Source organism: Temnothorax curvispinosus, unplaced genomic scaffold, assembly GCF_003070985.1.
Source record: "Temnothorax curvispinosus isolate PA1 unplaced genomic scaffold, ASM307098v1 QBEX01010630.1, whole genome shotgun sequence".
NCBI classification, from domain to species: Eukaryota; Metazoa; Arthropoda; class Insecta; order Hymenoptera; family Formicidae; genus Temnothorax; species Temnothorax curvispinosus.
The window spans coordinates 362251-384455 of record NW_020220410.1 but is presented as its reverse complement, the minus strand read 5'-3'; the positions used below and the strand labels follow the sequence as shown (position 1 = coordinate 384455).

The 22205-nt window shown below is 39.7% G+C and overlaps 2 protein-coding genes across 4 annotated transcripts; one reads left to right on the top strand and one right to left on the bottom strand.

The window, feature by feature from the left end:
* Positions 1–923: 923 nt before the first annotated feature.
* Positions 924–3389, top strand: LOC112460509 (astacin-like metalloendopeptidase). Its single transcript, XM_025025213.1, has 5 exons — positions 924–1101; positions 2036–2366; positions 2424–2428; positions 2783–2913; positions 3225–3389. The coding sequence occupies exons 1-5, from the start codon at positions 924–926 to the stop codon at positions 3387–3389; spliced, it is 810 nt and encodes a 269-aa protein (XP_024880981.1).
* Positions 3390–5289: 1900 nt separating this feature from the next.
* Positions 5290–22154, bottom strand: LOC112460545 (glucose dehydrogenase [FAD, quinone]-like). 3 transcript variants are annotated; one of them, XM_025025276.1, is made up of 11 exons: positions 22043–22154; positions 21125–21518; positions 20636–20847; positions 13911–14080; positions 10703–10946; positions 10112–10370; positions 9716–9976; positions 8863–9093; positions 6451–6778; positions 5718–5986; positions 5290–5645 (listed from the first exon to the last, which is right to left on the bottom strand). In XM_025025276.1, exons 1-11 carry the CDS (start codon positions 22103–22105, stop codon positions 5602–5604), a joined length of 2475 nt encoding a protein of 824 aa, XP_024881044.1. In that variant the 5' UTR covers positions 22106–22154; the 3' UTR covers positions 5290–5601. The 3 variants fall into 3 exon arrangements, with proteins under 3 accessions (XP_024881044.1, XP_024881042.1, XP_024881043.1); XM_025025274.1 differs by lacking the exons at positions 20636–20847; positions 21125–21518; positions 22043–22154 and adding an exon at positions 18571–19047; XM_025025275.1 differs by lacking the exons at positions 20636–20847; positions 21125–21518; positions 22043–22154 and adding an exon at positions 14183–14354.
* Between the last annotated feature and the right edge of the window lie 51 nt (positions 22155–22205).

Here is a 22205-nt window from a genome sequence, read left to right as displayed (position 1 = left end):
CGTAGCGTAGCGAGGTGCGTGTGTCTGCGGATCGACACCCACCACCCTTAGAAAGTTAGGTCAGGGTCGCTCGTGGTGGTTTTAGTCGGTAGGCTATGGGCGCGCGATGCCACGCTGAGGGAGGCTCAGGGGATTTCGGTCCTCTAAAGCGCCCCTCGTAACGGTGGTACGCGTGCGCGTAGAATCCGACACTCCCCCTTCCTACCACAGGGCGGGGGAGTCTTTCGAAGATTTCCACCACGTAAAAAAAAAAAAAAAAAAAAGTAGAGAATAATTTTCAATTCTTTTCAGCAATTACATTCCGATTAAACGAGAAAGGTTAAGAAACATTTCAACTATATTGCAACAACGTCATAAAATTAATGCAATATAGCTGAAATGCTTATCTACATTCTATTCTACATGCTATTCTACATTGGAAGAAAAAAGATAAACTCTGAAATAGTGCAAGCCAATAGGAACGGACCCTTCATCCAGCGGGAAAACTTCTTTGTTCCACTACTCTTCGTAGATGGAAAGAAGTATCGTAGCTTTGAAGCTCGAAGTTGACCAGGCCTGCTACAGACAGTATATACATAAAGAAGGATTGTACATTATAATACATGTACATTGATAATTATTGTCGATCAGTTCGTGCTAGTGAATAGCATCTTCACTTTTGGCCATTCGATAAAAGTGACAAGTTTATGCGCGTAAGTGGGATGTAAAAATATTGCAATGCCATAAAAAGGGGAATAATGGCTGTATTACTGCATTTTCTTTTGCCCACATAGGATTAAAAGTAAATCGACAACTTGCTGTAATTTGATTTAAGGTCGATCATGTGTCGATTGTTAGTCACTCTCGCGTTGACGGTTTTCGTTTTCACAATATTTGAATCAGCGAGAGCGAGCACTTACATAAGGAACGATGTATGGCACAGGATGACTCCAGAAATGGAAACAGGAGACAGGGTAGCGCACTGGAAAAAGGAAATGAAGGTGAATCCTGAGGAATTGGGCAACTACTTGGAGGGCGATATTATGCTCACAGAAGATCATCAAGAACATATAAACTACTGGCCTGATGTCATTATTCCCACCATATTCAGTGGCGACTTCAGTAAGTATCCTTAAGAATAGAAGTTTAACCTTTTTATATATTTAATAATAATATTTATCCATACACTATACATGTTTTTAGACATAATTCTCGCAACCTTAAAATTTTTATAAAATTGTTACACTCGTGTTTTTTCTCTGTGACTTATATATATTGCATTTATTTACCTTTTACGCTTTATTTTTTATAATCTTTTTTTTTCCAGAAATTTTCGTATTTTGCATGCTACAACATTAATTTTTTCTTTCACTATTTCTTCAATTTTTTTTCTCTAACTTAACCAACTTGGGTAAGTTAGATCTTCCTTTTTTAAACGTTCTTATCTTCTCTTACCTCCTCCTTTAGACATATTTCCGGCAACCTACTTTCCTTCGTATTCATTACTTTTAATAAGCATTTGCTTGCTTTAATCTTCGCCTTTTCAACACTTTCCCTCTCCTTTATTTGCCATATATATATATATATATATATATAGGCGTATATTTCTATTCAACTCATTTTCATATATCTGCTACGTATTTCTTCTGTTTCCTTTTCCAACCCCAGATTTCTAAGTATATCCATTGTATTAAACTGTGCTCTTAAAAGGTTCGAACATGTATCAGAATGTTTCGATTACGTAATATATCGATAATTTTCACTTGTACTAGGTTTGATGTCATTGCAGATAGTTTCCATTACATTTAAAAATTAATAGAATTATGATTACATGAATGCGTAAAGAGTTGAAACTACAAATTGTATACAATAAATATATAAGAATAACATATTATTGTTATTATAACTCATCGTAATCATGCAGATGACTAGACTACTAGTTTACAAAATTAAATATCTAACTATACGCCTTATTATCTATTAAATATTGAAGATAGTTACTGTGTTCACAATTGTGTTATTTCAATCATTTTTATTTTCAAATTTTGTATTGCAGATCAAAATGAGGTGATACGTATACTTGATGCAATGGAAACCATTCATCGTAATACATGCATCAGGTTTAAAACGATATACATGAAAAACGAATTAAATTGGAGAGACGAACGGGGTTATATCATTATCACTAGCAAAAAAACTGGGTGCTGGTGTCAGGGGATTGGCAAGATAGACAGTGGACAACAAATAAATTTACAGACTCCTGCTTGTACAAGAACACATACCATAATACATGAGTTGCTGCACGCTCTTGGTCTTGACCACGAGCACAACAGAGTAGACCGAGATCTTTACGTGATGATCAATTGGACTAATATTTCAGAAGATATGTATTTGCCTATTTAAACGACATAAGATTTAAAATGACGATACCCGTTTTTTAATAGGCATTGTAATCAAAGCATATTCTGCGTTATTATTTATTTACATTTAATATTGATTAACTTTGTAATTAATTTATCGATTAAAATAATGTAGGTATTTTTTGAGCCGACAAGTTCTTCCCCCCCCCCCCCCCCCCGTTTATGTATATCTCTGCACTCTGCAGTTTGCTTTATGAGAATTTCTAATAATTTTCTTTTGTTTTGCTGCTTAAAAACTGTTAATATTTTAAAATTAAAACCGCGACTTCTTGTATCAAAATAACATTTTTCTGATAATAAATTGAACAATCATCTACTATTATAATGATTATGCTAATCTCTATTATAAACTTCTATTTTTATCTTATGTATTATGCATCCAGACAAGCACCACAATTTCTATATGAGGAAAACCAATTATACTCTCGGTCTTCCTTACGATTACGACAGCATCATGCATTATTCACCATACGCGTTTGCCAAATACCCCAACCTAACAACCATTACTACAAAAGTAAGTCATCCTTATTTTTATAAACGTTTTTTTACGTATACTTTTACGCTGTTAGTCTCTAGTCTATCATTACTAGATTATGTTGCATTAATTACTAGTCTAGTTATTATTTACAGTAGTAGATAACGGTCAAAACCAATAGCGTAAGTCGATATCGTTTCCTAGTTTTATACAGAAAAAAAATTTTTTTATTGGTCCGCAAGTTATGCATGCTACATCGAATTATACACAGTGCATGTGTTTTTACGTATATATAAGAATAATCTTTGTAGTAAGTAGCGCAGTGGGACTTTATAGTTGAAATTTTTCAGGCTCCAAACAAATCAATCGGTGAGGCAAAGATCTTAAGTAAATTAGACATTTTAAAGATCAATATAATGTGTAATTGCAGCAGGTATCTTCGTAAGGAAGACATTGATAAAGTTAATAACTGGATAAACAAGGACTTAGTGTGCCAAAAGAAAATTGTAAATTAAAAATATTTAATAATATCTTTTTAATAATATCTTGTAAATGATAATGGCTTTGTGTAATAACAAGAAATTCTAAATTAAGAATATTTGATCTCATTATTATGTATTAATATATAATCGTGATTAAGAATTATAATACACACACACACACACAAATTTTTTTTTTACCATCACAAAGCTTCCTCTAGGAAGCAAAAATGTACTTGTGCTTCTCATATGTACAAACATACGTATACATATATATAAGTACAACATATTTTTTATAGAAAATCTTATTCCTTTCCCATTTTTATTGATATAATCCAACAATGTATGAGTACCACTGCGTGTTTTTGATATTACAATTTCTGGGACAATTTCTTTACGCTGAAAACCTCTAAATGGTTTTCAGGTAAGTAGCTACTGAGCATTGACCTTAAAGGTTTTCTGACCTATTGTTAGAAGCCTTTTGTGTGTGATTCGTTTTTGACGAAGAAAACTATTTTCGACAGGTACGACCTGCGCGTGCTCTCATTATCAGTGTTGAATGGTATCCCATGGTGCCCCAAATGCACATAATATAGAACGGTGAAACGTAATAAAAAAAAAATAAATGATACATGATTATCTATAATAAAATGTCAAGAGATGCTAGAAAGTTACACCTAATTTTTAGCACGTGCATATATTTTACTACAAAAACAATATTAAAACATTTCTAAACGGTTAAAAAGTTATTTACGCATCACGAAAACCATTTATGTCACGTGCGTCTCGAAACTACGGACTTTGATGATTACCACCTAGATACGAAGTATGGGCAACGAAATAACCGTCACATGATACTTATAGTTGAATCAACTTAAACATTCTGGATTACCCTAAACAGTCAATGATACATGGTACCCCGTGGCTCACGGTGTTTCGGTCTCCCCTATATGTATATAGACCAGGCCTGGTCAACTTCGACCTTCGGATTCCGGAGCTACGATACTTCTCCCTTTCCATTTGTGGAGAACGAAAAAAAGGTTTCTCCGCTAAATAAAGTTGAGCGGGCACAATTCATTTCATTCAGCAGGCATGATTTATTTTGTATATAGGTAAAAAAGCCCTTTTTTCCACTCTTTGTAAACGAAAAAGGCGAAGTGTCGTAGCTTTGGAGCTCGAAGTTGACCATACCTGACATAGAAAATATATAAATATATAATAGAATGATCGTACACCGATAATTATTGTCGATTAATTCGTGCTGGTGATTATCATTCTCATTAAATTGGCCACTTGATAGGAGCAATGAGTTTAGTTAATTAACGATATAGCGATTGACTCTTGACATTTTCAAATCTAAAACGAGGAAAATGTAGGAATTGTTATTCGTTAAAGAGGAAAGGATATCTCAAATTGATGATACATTTCAAAAGAGATATGAGGTATCCACGAAAATATGTTTTATTTTTGTACATTATTACGAGTGATTCGTAGAATACACTGCGGCAATGTACTATTTACAGTACAACGAAGTTTCTTACTCTATTTACTCTCGGTGGAAATGCAGAGGAAGATCGCAATCGGACGATTTGCTCATTAAAAATTCCGCGCTTAATAGACCCGTTTGGTTTGGGTGATACAATCTTCGGAAAATTACTACGAAACGAACTGAAATATACATACGATACATCATCAAATGAGTGTAAAATAAATTCCGAATTGTCATGTAACTAGGAAAAAGTGTAACATGATTTCTTTTTTTAGTAAAATTATAAAGATTTTGCTAAAGAATTATCGTCCTCGATGGATCAGATAAATTACATAACTTATTCAAACAAATATACGCTTTTAAATAGTATAATAATAATAATACATCAAATAATATCTCTTAATTAAGCTAATTAATTAATAATAAAAAATTTTATAAAATTTTCAAAAGGGTACAAACTTGTGTTATGTAAAATTTATATTTCTCATCTACGGTGGGAAATTCGAAGCAATACAATCCGCAAGAGAAGTGGAATGCACGCGTGCGCGCGCGCGTATTCCACTTGATTTTTAAATTACTTATCTTAAGAATAATTTTATATATATTTTCGATTCCTTATATAAACATTCTACGTTTTCCAAACTCCTTTACTTTTTCTTTTCATTTCTCTCAGTTAGTTATCTGTGTGGGAAACACAATGTCCTTAGCGAAATGTTAATAGGACGGTGTAATCGGATCGTTTGATTAAACAATTTTGGGTCAACCGATCCAGGTCTTCTTGATGAAATCTGCCGCTCTTTCACCTGTAACAACATACGTGTACACATACAGATATAAAAAGACGAAATAAAAAGAAAAAAAAAAGATTTACATACCGATCATGATTGCCGGTGCATTCGTGTTGCCAGACGTCACCTTCGGCATGATGCTCGTGTCGGCCACTCTTACACCACGCACCCCTCTAACTCGCAATTGATTGTCAACCACGGCCAGTGGATCGTCTGGCGGTCCCATTTTGCAGGATCCCGCCTGATGATTCTCGGGCGCTGTGTCATGACGAACCGCGCACTCCCAGTAAGCGTCGCAACCGAACTTTAGGTGCTCGCAGTTCTTTACGGGAGTTCGGTCCAGCTCGAAACCGTACCTGAAAAGGATTTCCACGATATCAGCGTAAGAACAAATCAAGATTTTTAAGTCATCTTTGTTTATAATAAAAATAATCAACTATGTTAAAAGAAGAAACATTTTATTTATTTGAGTAAAGCTCGCTTCACACGACCTATTATTCGCGTCAAAATATTTATATTTTTTTTATATTTTTAGGTTGCCGAAGAACATTTGCGAAGAATTAAAATACACGGATATATAAAATGTATATTAAAATATACACATACGTCAAGATGCACCGAATGTAAAATTATAAACAGAATTTTATCCTAAAATTTAATGCAAGTAAGTAATAAATTGTTCAAAATGGAATTAAATAAGACATTCAGAAAATATAGAAATAATAGCGAAAAAAAGATATATTTGCTACTTTCTATCTTATTTTTTTAATGATATAATTTCTGCGTTCATTACAGGAAAGCCGTCGAGAAAAGTTCGTACCTTTTGAGCGCCTGGGTCTCCGATAATCGGATGCTAAACTTAACAGCCTCTACGAGAGCGGCCACATCGTCAGGATGAGTCAGGTATTTAGGGTAGATCAGCGGCTTCGAGAGAGGATCGTTGTTTCGCAAGCGCAGATAACCGCGACTCTTCGGATGCAGGATAGTCGGGATGACGTAGATGCTGCGGTTCGTACCCTTCTTTTCGCCCACCATACCAGTCTCCGCGCAATCGGCCAGGAAACCGCCAAAGATTAGCTGCACGTCGGGATGATCCTCCCTCGGATCCGCATACTTAGTGTTTATCATTGCCGTCACCTCGGATATTCCTGGATCAACGCAACGCTAAGTATGATCCTGTCTCATCTCGTATCCAAAAATTTAGTGATATTGTTAATTTACTATATGTATGATTGTAAATAATTTTATGATGTGATATGTGTAACGATCACAATGTGATCGTCAAGAATTCCACATCATTAAAAGGAATATTTTTGCAGTCAAATATTCAATTTACAACAATAACTGATGCGTCAAGCAATCTGTTGTATTTTTTAGAATTAATTTAAATTTGATTAATGAATGAAAAATTCAGTCATTGATCTGATCCAATCAACTTCGCTTTCAAGCGAAATTCGAAACACCAGTATTTCAAACCGACCAAAATGCAATGGACGTTTCTGCAACACTCTTATCTTGACCGCGTTCGTTACCCTTATGTAATTTAATCGAACCGCATCGCATAACTGATCCGCGCGGCCGATGTCAAGAGAAGCGATTTTGCGAGCTGCATTTTAGCGAGAGAACTGTGGCCCATTACAACGTCTCGCCACGCCAGCGGCGGCGTTTCGTGCAGGGAGAAGAGAGAGAGACGCGAGTCTCAGACGTGAAGGAGTTCAGCCCCGGAGGTGACGCTCGTTAAAAACCAGCACGGCTCGGGGCTACCGGTCGTGCCGGATACCTTAAAAAGCGCTCTGGGTTATGATCGAGTTAGTCTCGTGAAAGGGATACAGCACACGAAGACCGGAGTACGTATCTACATAAATTCCCGAGCAATTTACTCGGGCGAATTCCCGACGCGAAGCTACGTGCTCGCTTTATTTTTCCAACAGTTGCCCTGCTGCTTTCGATTAATAAGGATCGAAAGGTAGAGAGCGGAGTGCGAGGTTGATGCCGCCTGATCAGCATCTGTAATTGAGCGCGAAAATTAATTAGACGATCGTACAGATCGCACGAAATAACGATCCCGAACAAACTTTCTCGCGCATAACTTCTTTTGTTCTTTCATATATACATATATAAAGTTCTTTTTAACCACATTTTTACTAACACGCGATATAATTTAGCTTATAATGTAAATGGAAATGCAAATGTAATTTGTAGAAAGGTCAATGACGGGATTGTTCAGCGTAAATGAGTTGTTAATATTAATCTATGAGAAGATGAATGTAAATATTAGACTGCTGCTGCATCAATCATGATAGTCTCATAAATTATCGCACTTAAATAAATATTATTGCAATAAGATTATTAGCTGTTGACATGTCTAACAGTTGTGTCGGGTAATTGTTTTCACGTCGCTAAAATAATTTTACTTTAATGTTACTAAATATTTCTATACGCGTTTTATTCTTTCATCATAATGTTTCTCAGTCCCTTGTCCCTTCTTCGGATCATAGAACAACGCGTGGGAAATAATATTCGTGACATCGATAATGTATAGAGAGTGTGCGAAACAACGAGGAATAGAACAGGGATCGCCGGATAATTCGCATTGACAAATCGTAAAAGGAGAGTAGGCACGAGTGCCGCGCGCGAAGCGACGACTCGACCGGCTTTAAGTTGGCCCGCAATTCGGACGACGGTAAATAGATCTGTCGGCCCGGATAAGTCACGTAATCGCGGGGTCGACAGAACCCAGGAACGTGACCATTGTGCAATAATACACTTTCACTGCTCGCGCACGAAACCCGCAAATTAACGCTCCGAGATGCAACATCCTTCGACATGGTAAACAGGAAGGAGAAACGGGCCGGTACTTTAACACGACCGCGCTGCCCCGATCAATGAAATTGCAATTTCCCCCTAGAGCGGGAGTCTCGATCTCAAGTCTCGATCCTTCCAATGTAATAACGAGTCAATGATAGTTTTATACTCGTTGACTAAAAATACTGACAGGATACGAAGCTAACAATCTTTTCGCGATTTGACGTTTTCTCCACCAAACCTTAACTGTCTTTTAAGAAGTTAAATAATTCTTCTTCTTGAAAATATTGTAAGCAAATCAATTTTAAATACATACTTCTTTACCTCTCTCTCTCTCTCTCTCTCTCTCTCTCTCTCTCTCTCTCTCCCTCGTTTTATTTTTACATTGAAAAATTTTCAAGTAAACGTTTAGAACAGTCTATCTCACCTGTGCCAGACATCAGCCCGTCCCTGAAGAGCAAGTACTCCATGGCGGTCGCCCAATTGAGTGGAGTGGTATCGGTATCGTTGATGGTGAAGATCAGCGAGTAGGCGACATGATTGTGAAGATTTTTGCCGACACCCGGGAGATCACGGACAACTGGCACACCCACCGCATTGAGCTCCTCGCGAGGTCCTATGCCACTGTTTAAGAGGATTTGCGGCGAGTTAACGGCACCTAAACACACAATTTCATTGCGGAGATCTGTGCGCACGATAGATAACGCTAATTATATGATAAATCGTACAGGTCTTGCCACTGGATAATATTGTGGACATTAAAAGATAACGTATTTATTTAATTAAATCTATGAAATCAATTTATAAAGATTTAAAAACGGAAAAATCATTTCTTCATCTACCGTAAGCTTTTGAATTTCTGAAGATAAGAAATTTATCGGCGTGTATTTATCTTCTATCGCTTTAACGTTACTGCGAAGCTTAGTACCCCAAGGACATCGCAAAACGCGCAATCCGTATTGTTCGGGAGAAATCGATTACTACCCCTCGAGAGACTTTGTGGAAGGATGAGTAATTAAGACTGACTCTGTGTGTGCGTGTGTGTGTGTGGAGAGCGTGTGGTGTTTCTAAACAAAGATTTCTATATGTACGACATCCTCTCGACATGAATAGAAATGTATAGTTGCTCCTCTTCAGCTTCCCTACGCGGACGAAGATAAGACAGAACCCAGAATGTGTTCGAGCGCTCCACGAGAAGTCCACAGAGATTTGCCTGACTCGCGCCCGGTTTAAATTACACACGAAGCCGACGAAGCGTTCGTTATCTCAATTGGAATTACCTCCGCTCACGACCACCTCTTTCGCCACCGACACGTGTTTCATCATTCCGTCGTGAAGGAACTCGACGCCGACCGCCCTGTTATCCTTGTCGAATAGGATCCTCGTCGCCGTCGAGTTCAGCATTATGTGGAGATTCGGCCGATTCCGGGCGGGACGTAGGAAGGCGCGCGCCGTGGAGAGCCGCGAGCCATTTCTGGACGTGGTCTGCGCTATGGCGAAGCCGGTGTGGGTCCGTCCGTTCAGATCAACCGTGTCGTATCCTGATACAGATAGAAGCAAGGTTGGGAAAGAGTGAGACAAAAGCAATCCAAGTCTCGGATCTCTTGGTTAATCCTGATAGACGTAGGAGTAAAGGTCATCTGGTCGCTCGATGAGCCTCGCTCGACTACACATACCCAGTTCCTTGCCGGCCTCCAGCAGAGCGAAGCTCAACGGCGGGTGATAAGGAAACTGCATGACCGTGAGCGGCCCACCGACCCCGTGATAACCGTAATCCATGCTGTTCACTTGCTGATTATCCTCGCTCCGTATAAAATATGGAAGGACGTCGCGATAGGACCATCCGACGTTGCCCAGCCTGGCCCAGTCGTCGTAATCCTTGCGCGATCCTCTCATATACGTCATCCCATTCATGACGCTCGTACCGCCGAGGACCTGCGGATTCAAGTTTTACATTATCTGGTTTCATACTGCAGCTTCGTATGGATACTTCACGAACAAGTACCAAAACTCGCTAATTTTAAATTAAAACTAGTAAATTTATTTTAAGACCTTACTGATTACATTATAAAATTCATTAATTTTTTATGTTTCCTATAATTACATGAAATACTTAAAGTTTTTAAAAATAAAAACATTGAATTGTCAACTTTAAATCGTGATATAATTTAAGTGGAGAGTTTAATTGGTACTAATTAGAAGAATTAACACCAGCAGTTTCTCCCTCTCCCTCTCTCTTTTTTTCTTTCATACTTAATTCTACATACCTTTCCTCTAGGCCAGTAACATTTTCTGTGCTCCTTGTTCAAGCAAGCTTCATCCTCGCTCTCGGTGGTGTATTGCCAATCGATCTCACTGCCGATGAAATTGAAGAAGAACGAGGGTATCTGGGTGCCCGTTGGCTCGTCTAATCCAGCTTCCAACAGCAACACGGAAAATCTCGGCTCCTCCGACAATCTGGCCGCGACAGTCGCACCAGCGCTACCGCCTCCGATCACTACGAAGTCGTACCTGAAGAAGGAAAAAAAGAAGGGTGACATCGCGTTTATTCGAAAATAATTAAAGAAATGTCCAATGTCTCGTCCGGTTTTCCATCGTACACGTACATCGCGTACATCAGTTTTTGCGTTTAATCATTGCGCTGGATCATCGACTTTGCGATGAATGAAGAGCGACGAAGTGGCTGAGAACGTTTAGCGTATGCGAATTTTTTTCTCAACCAGAATTTCGGTACTTACCCCACACATTAATTTGGAAGACACGACATTTCGAAAGCAAGAATGTCGTGTTGGCGCGGAAGATTGCTCGGTTTCCGACGATTTACGACGTACGCTCGTTTACGAAAGGCACGTTAATTAGCGGAGTCGTGTTATTAAGCGATCTTCTTACCGTCTTACGAATTAGAAACCGGGTTACAGGGACAGCGAAGAGAGATTATTACGAAGGGAGAAATGAAAATTTAAATTCAACTGTTAAATTAAATTATTTGCTCTCTCACATTAAGTCTTCTTCTACATTTTTAATTGAGCAATTACATCAATGATTATCAGTGCATAATTAATAATTTAATAAGCCACGTTCTGACGTTTTTAATTAATCTATTAAATTCAATTCTTAATTCGCCTAGTAAGCTAATGATTGTTACATCATGGACGTTGGCAAATTCGATCGATTTTGCGTCCCACCAAGCCCCTCCGTATTGGGTGCACCCTTTCCCTTCTAGCTACGCCTGACTATAATATCGGCATCGGGCGAAAGGCGGGTTTCTCAGGAGGTTGCCTGGGACGATCGTAAGTGTCCGTGGTATATGCTCTCAGCTGAATGCCACGGCGTGCCCGTATCCGTATATATACTCTACGGGGGACAATGACATACTTTTACGCGCGGGACTTGCTAGAATGGCGCACACGTGATTTTATAATAGGGTCTCTCCGATGATCCGCTCTTCCCCTCGGAGCTCTGCTTATTCTTGCTAATCGATTTCTCCTTAAAGTCGCTGAGAGGCACGTGCTTTGTAAATGTTGAAGGGTAAAGTTCGTAAAAATGCAATTTAAGGAACAATTAACATTTTATTGACATTTTCCTTTTTTTTTTAGTAAAAGCAGCGATTAGTAAAAAGACACTTTATTTTAAAGCTGACGCTTTTTTATCGTTAACGAATGAATATCATATACATTTCTTGCGAAAGATATGAATCTTTTATGTCTTATTTTAATTCATTTTGATTAATGTCCCCTTTAGCATGCGAATAATGAATGTATCATGAGACACGTGTGTGATGCAAAGTGCAATACGCCTTACATCAGTTTGTCTTATATGTAGCAACTACGTTGCTATCAAAATCCAATATTAGAAAATCACCAATGAACAAGAATGCATATAGATAAACAATGTTTCTCATTATATACGTATGTAAATTCACTGGAATATATATGCCAAATGACTCAGGTTTGTCTAATTGCCGGTGGCGTATATAAGACAGGTCGAAACACACTATCAAACCTGTTTCCATCTTCGCCAAACGGGTTTCCGTATGACACGTAATAAACTTCACGGCACACCGGCACTCCGTCCTTTTTCTTGTTCTCCCTTTCTTGTTGACGGTCGCGGTTTCACAGATCATTTTGCGTCCTTCGCGCGTGATAGGACGGAACGTGATAGAATAAAACGACGAAGTATCGTTTAACAAAAAGTTTCTTTTTTAAGCTTGTTACATTCGAATATTAAACCATGCAATCAAGGCATAAAGGGTAGCATTTTGAAGATTTTAATACGGAGAGAAGACGCCGGAATGCGGAACGCCGTGTGCGCGTTCAAGGACCAAATAAATAAATTAAACAAACTTGAAAATTAAATAAATTGAAATAAATTTTATCAGGCGCGTTTTTAAATATAATTTTATTTTTACATTTATACTTTTCAGCGCGTTTTCTTCATAGCTTTTTCCCCTCTCTAAGAGCTTCCCCGCAATTCTTTCGCGCGTCGGTGCGTGCAGCGCAAGTGCGCGTCGATGAAGCGACCAGATGTGACGCAACGGAAGAGATGCATCGGAACAATAGCCCGCGGTATTACGTACGCGCGTACACTTACGATCTCGCGGATAGAGGCGGTGCATGGATGCTCGTGTTTTCTTTCCGCGACAACGAAAGAGAGAAATGAGAGGCGCACACCGGCAATAAGACGATATCCCTGCGGTATTACGTGAGTAACGTGTGTCTCGCGACACAATCGTACACCGTATTTAGGATTCGTCGCGGAACGCTTCCCGCGGATGCACGATGCTCTCTTCTCCTTCGCGGAAGAAATCTCTCCCGTCGATAAGTGGGCCCGGGAGATCTCACACGCACGGGCGAGAGAAAAAGCGCGACGCGTGTTATTACAACCAGCGCGCGCGCACAATGCGACGTAACCGGTCGCGAAGATAAGGAAACCGGGATGTTGGGCTCGTCCTCGCGACCGTATCTCGCGACCTCGGTCAAACGATCAAGCGATGATTAGACGAAAACAAGGAAACCGCTTTGGCGAGTTCCCTATAAGCTCGCGTGTTCCCGTTATCCAGGCTGATCACTGATAATTAAGATAGTCGGACAAGTTGACGATCTAGCGGACAGTCGTGACTCAGGTCATGAGATTTATGAACGTATTCAACATTTACGAACTCCCGAGAGATAGATACCGTTCCTAGTCTCCGACGAGTTCTTTTTATTTTCCTTCATCGATGTCGTTGATATCGTTAATGCGCCTACTGATTGTCGCACAAATGATCGATAAACACGTCATGTATTTCTCGTATATCTACACGCGGATAACAACTCCCGGGGGCGAATTGATTGCCGTTATCGCGCAATCGACGAAAGACTCGAAAGAAATCGGCGTTAAAAGCGGAGTCGATCAGATCCTTCTCCGTTTACCCGTGACCCACATATTCGAATTTAACGATCACCTCGTTCACAACGGTCTTTGTATGAAATTTACCTCGTATTGACACTGCTCGGTGGTGCAGGTCGGTTGCACGGGTCCTCGAGGTCGCATTGGCTACGCAGGAAGACTTCGAGCAGCCCCATGAAGAGCATGAAGGACGAGCCGCCGCATGTCGAGGCCAAAGTTGGTCCTGCGGACGTGATTAACGGACAATTGCAGCTCATCTGGAACAGAAACGTTTCCGTTGTTTTTCACCGTGTGAGTAATGACTCGGCGCAAATCGCGCGACTCTATTGCGCCGCAACACCGAGAGCCGAGAGGCTCACCTCAAGACACAACGATTTACTTTGACGGATCTAATCGAAATCGAGCGTTCTCGTATAAAACGTTCTTTTATACGAACAATAAATAACGTATATATCGACAGGGAAAGGTCTTTGTCAAATCGTCGCGTGTCGATTCCAAGGAGAACGTATTTTATTTGAGAACGCCTCTGCAAGCTGCACAATTAACTGACCGCAGAGATGCGCGATCATTTAATTTACGCGTATTACTGTGATTACGTAAATTACGCGATAATCATTACGTCTTCTTATACCGCAAAGATAGCGGTAATTGTAATCGGTTTTTATTACAATATGATTATGCGGATTAAAAGGATCGTTTCTTGGCGACAAGTCATGACTTTAGCCGCTCTCCCTTTGTTATAGTCTTCAGTGCTCTTTAATTGCTCGCTTGAGAGGCAAAGCGTGCGATCTGCGAAAGTAATATTTTCATTCGGCAAAGGAGCCGAGGCATCTAAACAATATCCCTTAAACCGGTCATGCATCGGTGCAACGGCTCCGCCGAGAGCGCGTTTATCTTCGATCCGGTGCATCGCCGGCGGACCATGAAGCGGAGCTCCAAGCTCCGTGGAGAACAAAAGCCCGAAACGAGAGTGAGAGTGCGCATACCGACGTCGCCGTTATCGTCGTCGTCGTCGTAACGAACGTGTAACAGCCCCGTAATAGAGTGTCCAGCCGTAAATTCATTCAGCTCTGCCGACGATCGCGAGAGGCGGCGCCCTCGCGACCTCACGACGCAGCACGTGCTTTCTATACAATGCAACACGACTGCGTCTCTCGTGCGGCGGTATGCACACCAGCTTGTAAGTATGCATGCGCGAGTGTAGCGGTGAAACTTTTTTTTACACCGCGTGTTTCCTCTTCCGACATTTCTCACAGTCGGATACATAATCGCGCGAGGCGTAACGCGCCGAATGTCTAATACCGCGAGCCCGCGAGTGAAGCGGAACGATTGTACACGTAGGAATGCATTCATGCGACGCTCCAAATTTCGGCTTGACGGGGATAAGAGATATGCAGGGAAAAAAGGTCTATGAGAGTAATACGCCGCACATTGGCTCCTCATTGAAAAGGGAAAGGTCTAGATACCAAGGTCGATGGTATCTAGATCTGTAATTGGCTTTATTATATTTCAAAGATACGCGAATTATATATTTTCCGATTCCTAGATAAGAATTTCCTGCAGGAATTTTTTAACTAATTAAGGAGAAAGGTAAGGCTGGACTTTTCGCGTTGACAGATCAATTCTTATACATATGCGTCGGAAAATCTGTTGTAGGTGGATTTTTGACGAGCGACGGATCTTGAGACACGGTCCTTATCAACGAAACTAGATCCGACGTGTTGTATCGCACGGATGTACGTGACACAACACGGTGAGGAGGTAAGGAAACAGAAGGAGAAGCTGTAAAATAGCACTGACTTTCGTAATCGACGGCGAGACAGTGCGCGGTTCTCGGTCAGTGAACGTAACGGTGTTGAGGCTTTGCGAAGGAGCGTACACGCTCGAGAGACGTACATACAGCGTACAGCGTACAGCTGTAGGCGAATTCGGGCTCCTGCGATTACGTGCTAAAGTATCATAATGTACCTCCGCACTGGCGGAATGTAATAAAGCTCGATTAAACTGGGGAACGAGGAAGCTCGTCTTATTTGTATATTCTATCAAAGATAATTGTAATAATAATAATAATCGTTCAGTGAAATCCGGATATTGAAAATGTCGGAAATGCTGATGACTTATGCAGATCATGCTATATAATAATTAATAATATTCCTGAACCGCATTTGTATAAAATATTTACTTGAACGAAGCGTAATTAATTTTATAACACTTTAAATTTCAATGGAATGTTGACATAAATGATAAATCAAGATATGTCAACTTTAGCGATATATTATTATATTATTTACTTGGCTATATTTATACCACTTTCAAAACGGAACGGTTGACATACCTGTTTAATTATAATTAGACACCTGTTATTTATTTTACTCGACGTTAATGCGCTTCCTGATTAATCCACCGTCCAAGCCCGCTGGATATCTTTTGCTCGAAATGGAAAATCTCGATAAAGGAGATAATTTTCGATCGTTTAGAGTGATGGAAGTATGAGTGGAAATATTTTGCGCAACTCTTTTCGCCGTGCGTACGTGCGTGCATGCGGGCGTGCGTACGAGCATCAACGGACCATTGAGAAATTGCCCGCTCGTAATCCCAGCAATCCCGAAGAACGCGCCTCGCTTCCCATTTTACGCAAATTATCGCAATACTTGGATGTGTACAATAACGAAACGAGACCTTTCTCTCTCTCTCTCTCTCTTCTCAGAGATTTCTCATCGCGCTTCGTTTATTACCGATGATATCTGTAATTGACCTCTGAATATTTTTTCTGACCTATCTTCAATAAGGTTTTTAAACATTCTCATCTCTAAGAATTTAAAAAATAGAAAAATAGAAGTGGTGAGAAAACAATCATTTATAACGCATTTATAATATTATATTATACTTATGATTTATAAATGGTTCGATCCTTTGTAACCACTTGAGACTGTCTCGCGTGAACGTTGACTGACGTTTCGCATTTTTCTAATTGTCACTCGTGTATTTGTTATCCGACATCCGTTATACGCAACAATCAATCGCGTAACAGTTTACAGTTTGACCGCCGATAATGTTTGTTCGCACAGCACCTGAGAGGGTGTTAATTGGAATTTATGTAACTTAAAAATGCTTAACGTTAACAACGCAATCGCTGCAAAGTATCGTTTTCCGCAAATTACTGTACGCTTCTCGATCTTCGAGCGTGAAAATGTAGATATTACACGCCGCGTTACATATTTCCTGGCGTGATTTTCCATGTCAATTTCATCTGTTTCCCTATGTTCACCATATCATACGTATATCTCGTTCCCATATCTGGTTCATCATATTATACGCATATCTGATGTAGTAATAATTTGATTACGCAATACGTTACGTGCAAGATGATCTCAACGTCCAATTCTTTCGGACAACCTTATTTCCCCATAATTACGGGATATTCGGTAATGACGAATTTCACCACGAATCAATACAATTAAGAATTATTCTCTTCTATGTACGGCCGGATATCTGCCTAATTGCTTTTTAATGAACGTAGGCGTGCAAGGCTGCCAGGTATTGAACAATTATGATTGCGTTCTTTATAATTTTCGTGAACTCCAAGGCTCTTACGATTTCATTAGACCAAATTACCGTTTCCACAGCTCGTTATTAATTTTTTTTTTTTATAATCATATACAATCGTGCCTCTGCGCGAAACAACGCGCGGCTCAAAACGAAGAATTATCGCGTTACGCGTTATATCTCTCACGTAATTTAATTGATCTTTACAGGCGTTGATATGTCTTTCAAGGACTTGCAAGTGGATATCATGTCCTGCCGATAGGCTCGAGAGACGAATTATGCATGTTCTACGAGAAGAAGACACCGTGCATGTCGATACGGTGACGATTGTAGCGTTTCAAGGGAAAGGTAGGTCGACCTGACAACGCTTAATGCCAAGGTACACGATTATGCGGATAGCGAATTAATCCTGCATCTATCCCGGTGTTTATAATTCAATAAGTAATTAATTATATTACACATAGGGACACAATTCCTAGTGGCAGAAACGCGTCAATCGTGTGTAATACACATTAGAGACAAGAAGACGCAGCTCAGATATGCCTTTCACTCATATTCTCCCGTCAGATGCAAATATGCGAGCACTTATGTATTTATAAATGCACGTATTTTTATAAGATTATGTACCACGTTTCTTTCTCCGGGTGATAGATGTTTATCGACTCGTTAATTCGCTAACAGAAATTTTCATATTTCTCCGCACACATATCGCGCGGAAATAATTATATAGTCGTCAGGACTTTTAATGAATATTACCTAGTAGAATTTATCTTAACTTGCATAGTATTTCATTTTATACAACTGTAATCATATAAAAACATCAAAATTAATTAATTTAAATAATGATTAATTAAACTAAACTTAACTGACAAAAGCTAGAAACAAATTAAATAATTAACTAATTCTCTGTCTCCCTTTTTCCCTTCTTCTCCTTCTCTTTTTATCTCTTAACAATAACAGTGTTAATTAAAAAATAAATAAAAAATCGATTAAACTTTCGTTAATAATCATTTATGCTTATGTTTCATGAATATGAAAATTGCAGGTCGCATCAACCGTCTCGATTTCACTGTCACGAGTGAAAAGATACAGAGAGATCATCTCCGGTACACAAATCTCGACTCGCCGAAATGACACCGGTTTCAAGACCTGGCAGTTCTTACCAAGTGCCAGAGTAAAGGTAAAAAGGCAAGGAACTTACCTTTCAAGGATGGTCACCCCGTATCCTTCGAAAGATAATTGCTCGACTAGGGCCGCCGCAGTGCAGCGCGGAAAAGACGCACGAGAGAGTAGCGTAGCTCGCGGTACCGCGATCAACGGCCGACTAGACCGGTACCATTCCCCATCGCCGTGGTAATATTCGACAACTTCCACCACTTTCCTACCTTCTCTCTTCTGCTTCGCACTCGCAGGAGCAGTTTCGGGAATTCACGTGCGACCAGATCGCGTCATAAGGAAATTTCACGGTGATGTACCGGTGGAGAAGCTGGCAGGCACTAATTAAATTATTACGGACTCTTTTCTGAAGATCTCTTAATGACAAAGAAATTCTGCGTAATATACTGTCATTATAAACCGCTGACCGTCGTTCGTTGCAATTAAATTATCACGTCCTAAGAATAGTTGCTTATGACAGAATGTACTGTTTCAAATTAAGCAATTATTGAGGAATACGTTTCATGGGAAATTGAATTAGGTAATTGTTTTATTTAGTATAATATAATTGTTTATTTAATATAATATAATTGTCAATACGGCACATATTACCCGAAGGGAATTTCAAGTTAAATATGCAGAAACATCGAAAAAGAATATAAAGTTAAGAAAAATATATTTAGTTAACTCGTCTAATACGATTTAAACGCGAAGAGAAACGATATTCGAGTGAGGGATAAATTCATTTCCCGCGGACACACAGACCAACACCGTTCTCGAAAGTGCGCGAAATGCCGCAATTTCTCACTGCCATTGTATATTTACTCTACCCTCGGGCTAACAACCGCGGAAGCGATTTACAAACGAACAATTTCGTGTCTAAAATCACGCCATGGGAAGGAAAAGGAAAGGCGACGACAAGGAGGTAATAAAAACCCATAAATTTTGCACTCGATTAGAAACGGTATCGTTTCCCATCACGATCCCGTCATTTTCGATGCCGCCGATGTTGTCATAGCTCTCGTGACTGCAGAGGAATGTTCGTCGTACACACCGCGCTCAGCCGCTTGCTTCTCATATTATTGTTACGGGTGTAATGAGGCGATGCCTCGTAGGAGAACGTTACTGTACGTTCGCTCGGCCGCCGGGTAATTGGCCGAAAGGAAACGTGATCGGAGTATCGCGCTGAAACCGAAATTCGGAACCGGTTTCACAAGTCATCCAGAACAAGATGAAGACGTTGAGACGTCGTTCGCGCGAGTTCGTTTGCGCATACCTGATTTCCTTTCCGACGTTCGACGAAACGTTCGGAGATTTGCCTCGAAGAAGATCCACCGTGTTCGCGACTCGATTTGCCAACGTCGTAAACGGATATCGTGTCATAAGGGTAATTTGCAAGACCGTGGAGTTTCTCGTCCCGCGCGCTGTAATCACTTTGCCCCGTTGAAGCAGGTGGACTGAGTGTCGCAAGATTTTTATTGCGCCCGTCTACATATCGCGTTTCAGAAACTCGGCTCCTCTTCTCGCCCGTAATTTGGCTTCGCGTGGACGTTTCTACGTCGGCCAACGTATTATTTTTACCTGGAAATATCAATAACGCGTTGCACCGAGGCTAGAGATTGTAATCGTACGTATATGATTAAATCTGTGTTTTTTTTTTGCTACATTGCAGAAATTTTTTTGTGTATTATATCATATCGTACAATCGCTCTATTAAATTATTCTCATTCTTGTTTCCTTGCGTTTGTTATTACTGTATTTTTTGCTACATTGCAGAGCTTCGAAATTTTTTTTGTATTACATCATATCGTACAATCGCTATTAAATTAGTCTCATTTCCGTCGTCTTGCATTACTTTTATGCGAACTAACGTGACGTTATCAGAATCATTCTTACAAGAATCACCCGTTGCGAGATCAGCGATGCTTGATTTGGATCCTTGCTCGCTTGATTGCGGCTCGTTTCGTTCCAGATAATCGTGCATCATATACCACGGTTGCCACTCGTAGTTCTGCATGGTTCGAATATAATGGAATAAACAATTACCGTATACCAATTCTATTCACTGAAGGTACAAACCAAACATTTGAAATCCTTCGAAGCGTACTCACGTCATAATAATTGTCTAGTTCTTTGTCGCGAATACTCGGCGGAGCAGTATTTGTCTTTTCTATCGCTGGAAAACTCGCACGATCGTCGGATGAGTCATTAGAATTATTCTTCTCGATGTTTTCTATCTCGACAATCGTCGAACCATTTGTATAATTAGCAATCTTATCGTCTGCAATTGTCGAGGTACTATCCATCCTCGTATCTCCAATATCTAAAACAGTAACATTTATACACAGGATTAGAGAAGAAATATATAAGCCGTGTTATTTAAATAATTCAAATAAATTTGGATTAAAAGAAAACTGAGTGACTTGATTATACCGCGAGTATGAAATATTTAAAAAATTAACTTTAAGTTGTGCATCACGAATTTATCCTTAAAGAGTTTTATGGTACACCGGGTATTTCAGCCCAAGCTTTTTCGAGATTTTTCTTAAATTCCTGCCATACGTTATTCGTTGATCAGAGTATAATTCCAGCTAACATACCTGTAGGTGTTGTTTCTGTTAAAGATATTAAAGCTGCCTCATTAAAAAGGTGGTCGAGCGCGTCATTGAAGAATGGTAAAAATTGTCCTCGTCTCCTCGCATCCTCGACGAGGATCACCGGCTCGTACGGCGGCAATAAAATCTTGTACGGTTCTTGTGGCGCTTGGTACCTCCATCCGTTTTCGTCCTTCACTTCTAATGAACGATACGGATCGTTCTTTATCCAGATTGGATAACCTTGCCCAAGAAAGTTAATGTGCTCCAACATCACGGGAAGGGGCAACGTGTCGTCGGTCGCTATGTAGATCTTCGTCGCTTCTAATCTCTCCATGTCACGCGACATAGTTGGCTTGGTATTCTCATCAGTGGGCAAAGTTGCCGGAAAAGTTGAGCTCTTAGACGAATCAGAGAATTCAGAACTGATATAGGACGGTATTGATAGTCGGATCTTATATCTAAGATCATCTTAAGTCTGGTCAAAAGCAGTCTTAAGACTCCGTCTAGCCAATCAAATGACCGTATTAGCAATTTAAGACATTACTTAAGACGGTCTTGAAATAAGATCTACTATGAATACTGGCCATAGAGAATGGATTTCGATGTCTGAGTAGCTGATTCCGAAAACAATGTCTATTAACAATAATAAAAGAATGTCTATTAATACCTGGAAAACTTTGCCTTCCTCGATCGTCGAGGGTTTATCGTAATTCAGTCGAGATTGAGGATGAGGCAACGTTGAATATGGTTCGTTTGTTGATGATTCCAAAGATTCTATGATTAAATTTGATTTTGTTGTTGCGATTTGCTGAGGAGTCAGCGAGATTTCTATCTTATACTTTCTGTGTAAAAAGAATAATCTTAATAATCATGTTCTTAAAATATTAATTTATTAGTATTAATGAAAAATCCTCAATTTACGTAGGAGTTGTGTGACGTATATTTTCTTTCAACGTTGAAGTCCCTAAAGTCGGCTGAAATCATAAACGAGTCTTTAAATTTTGGAACTTGAAATTCTCTGTAATCTTCAACTCGCCCACATAAGAAAATCCTCCACCTTTTTCCCTGTGATTGGATAATTCGT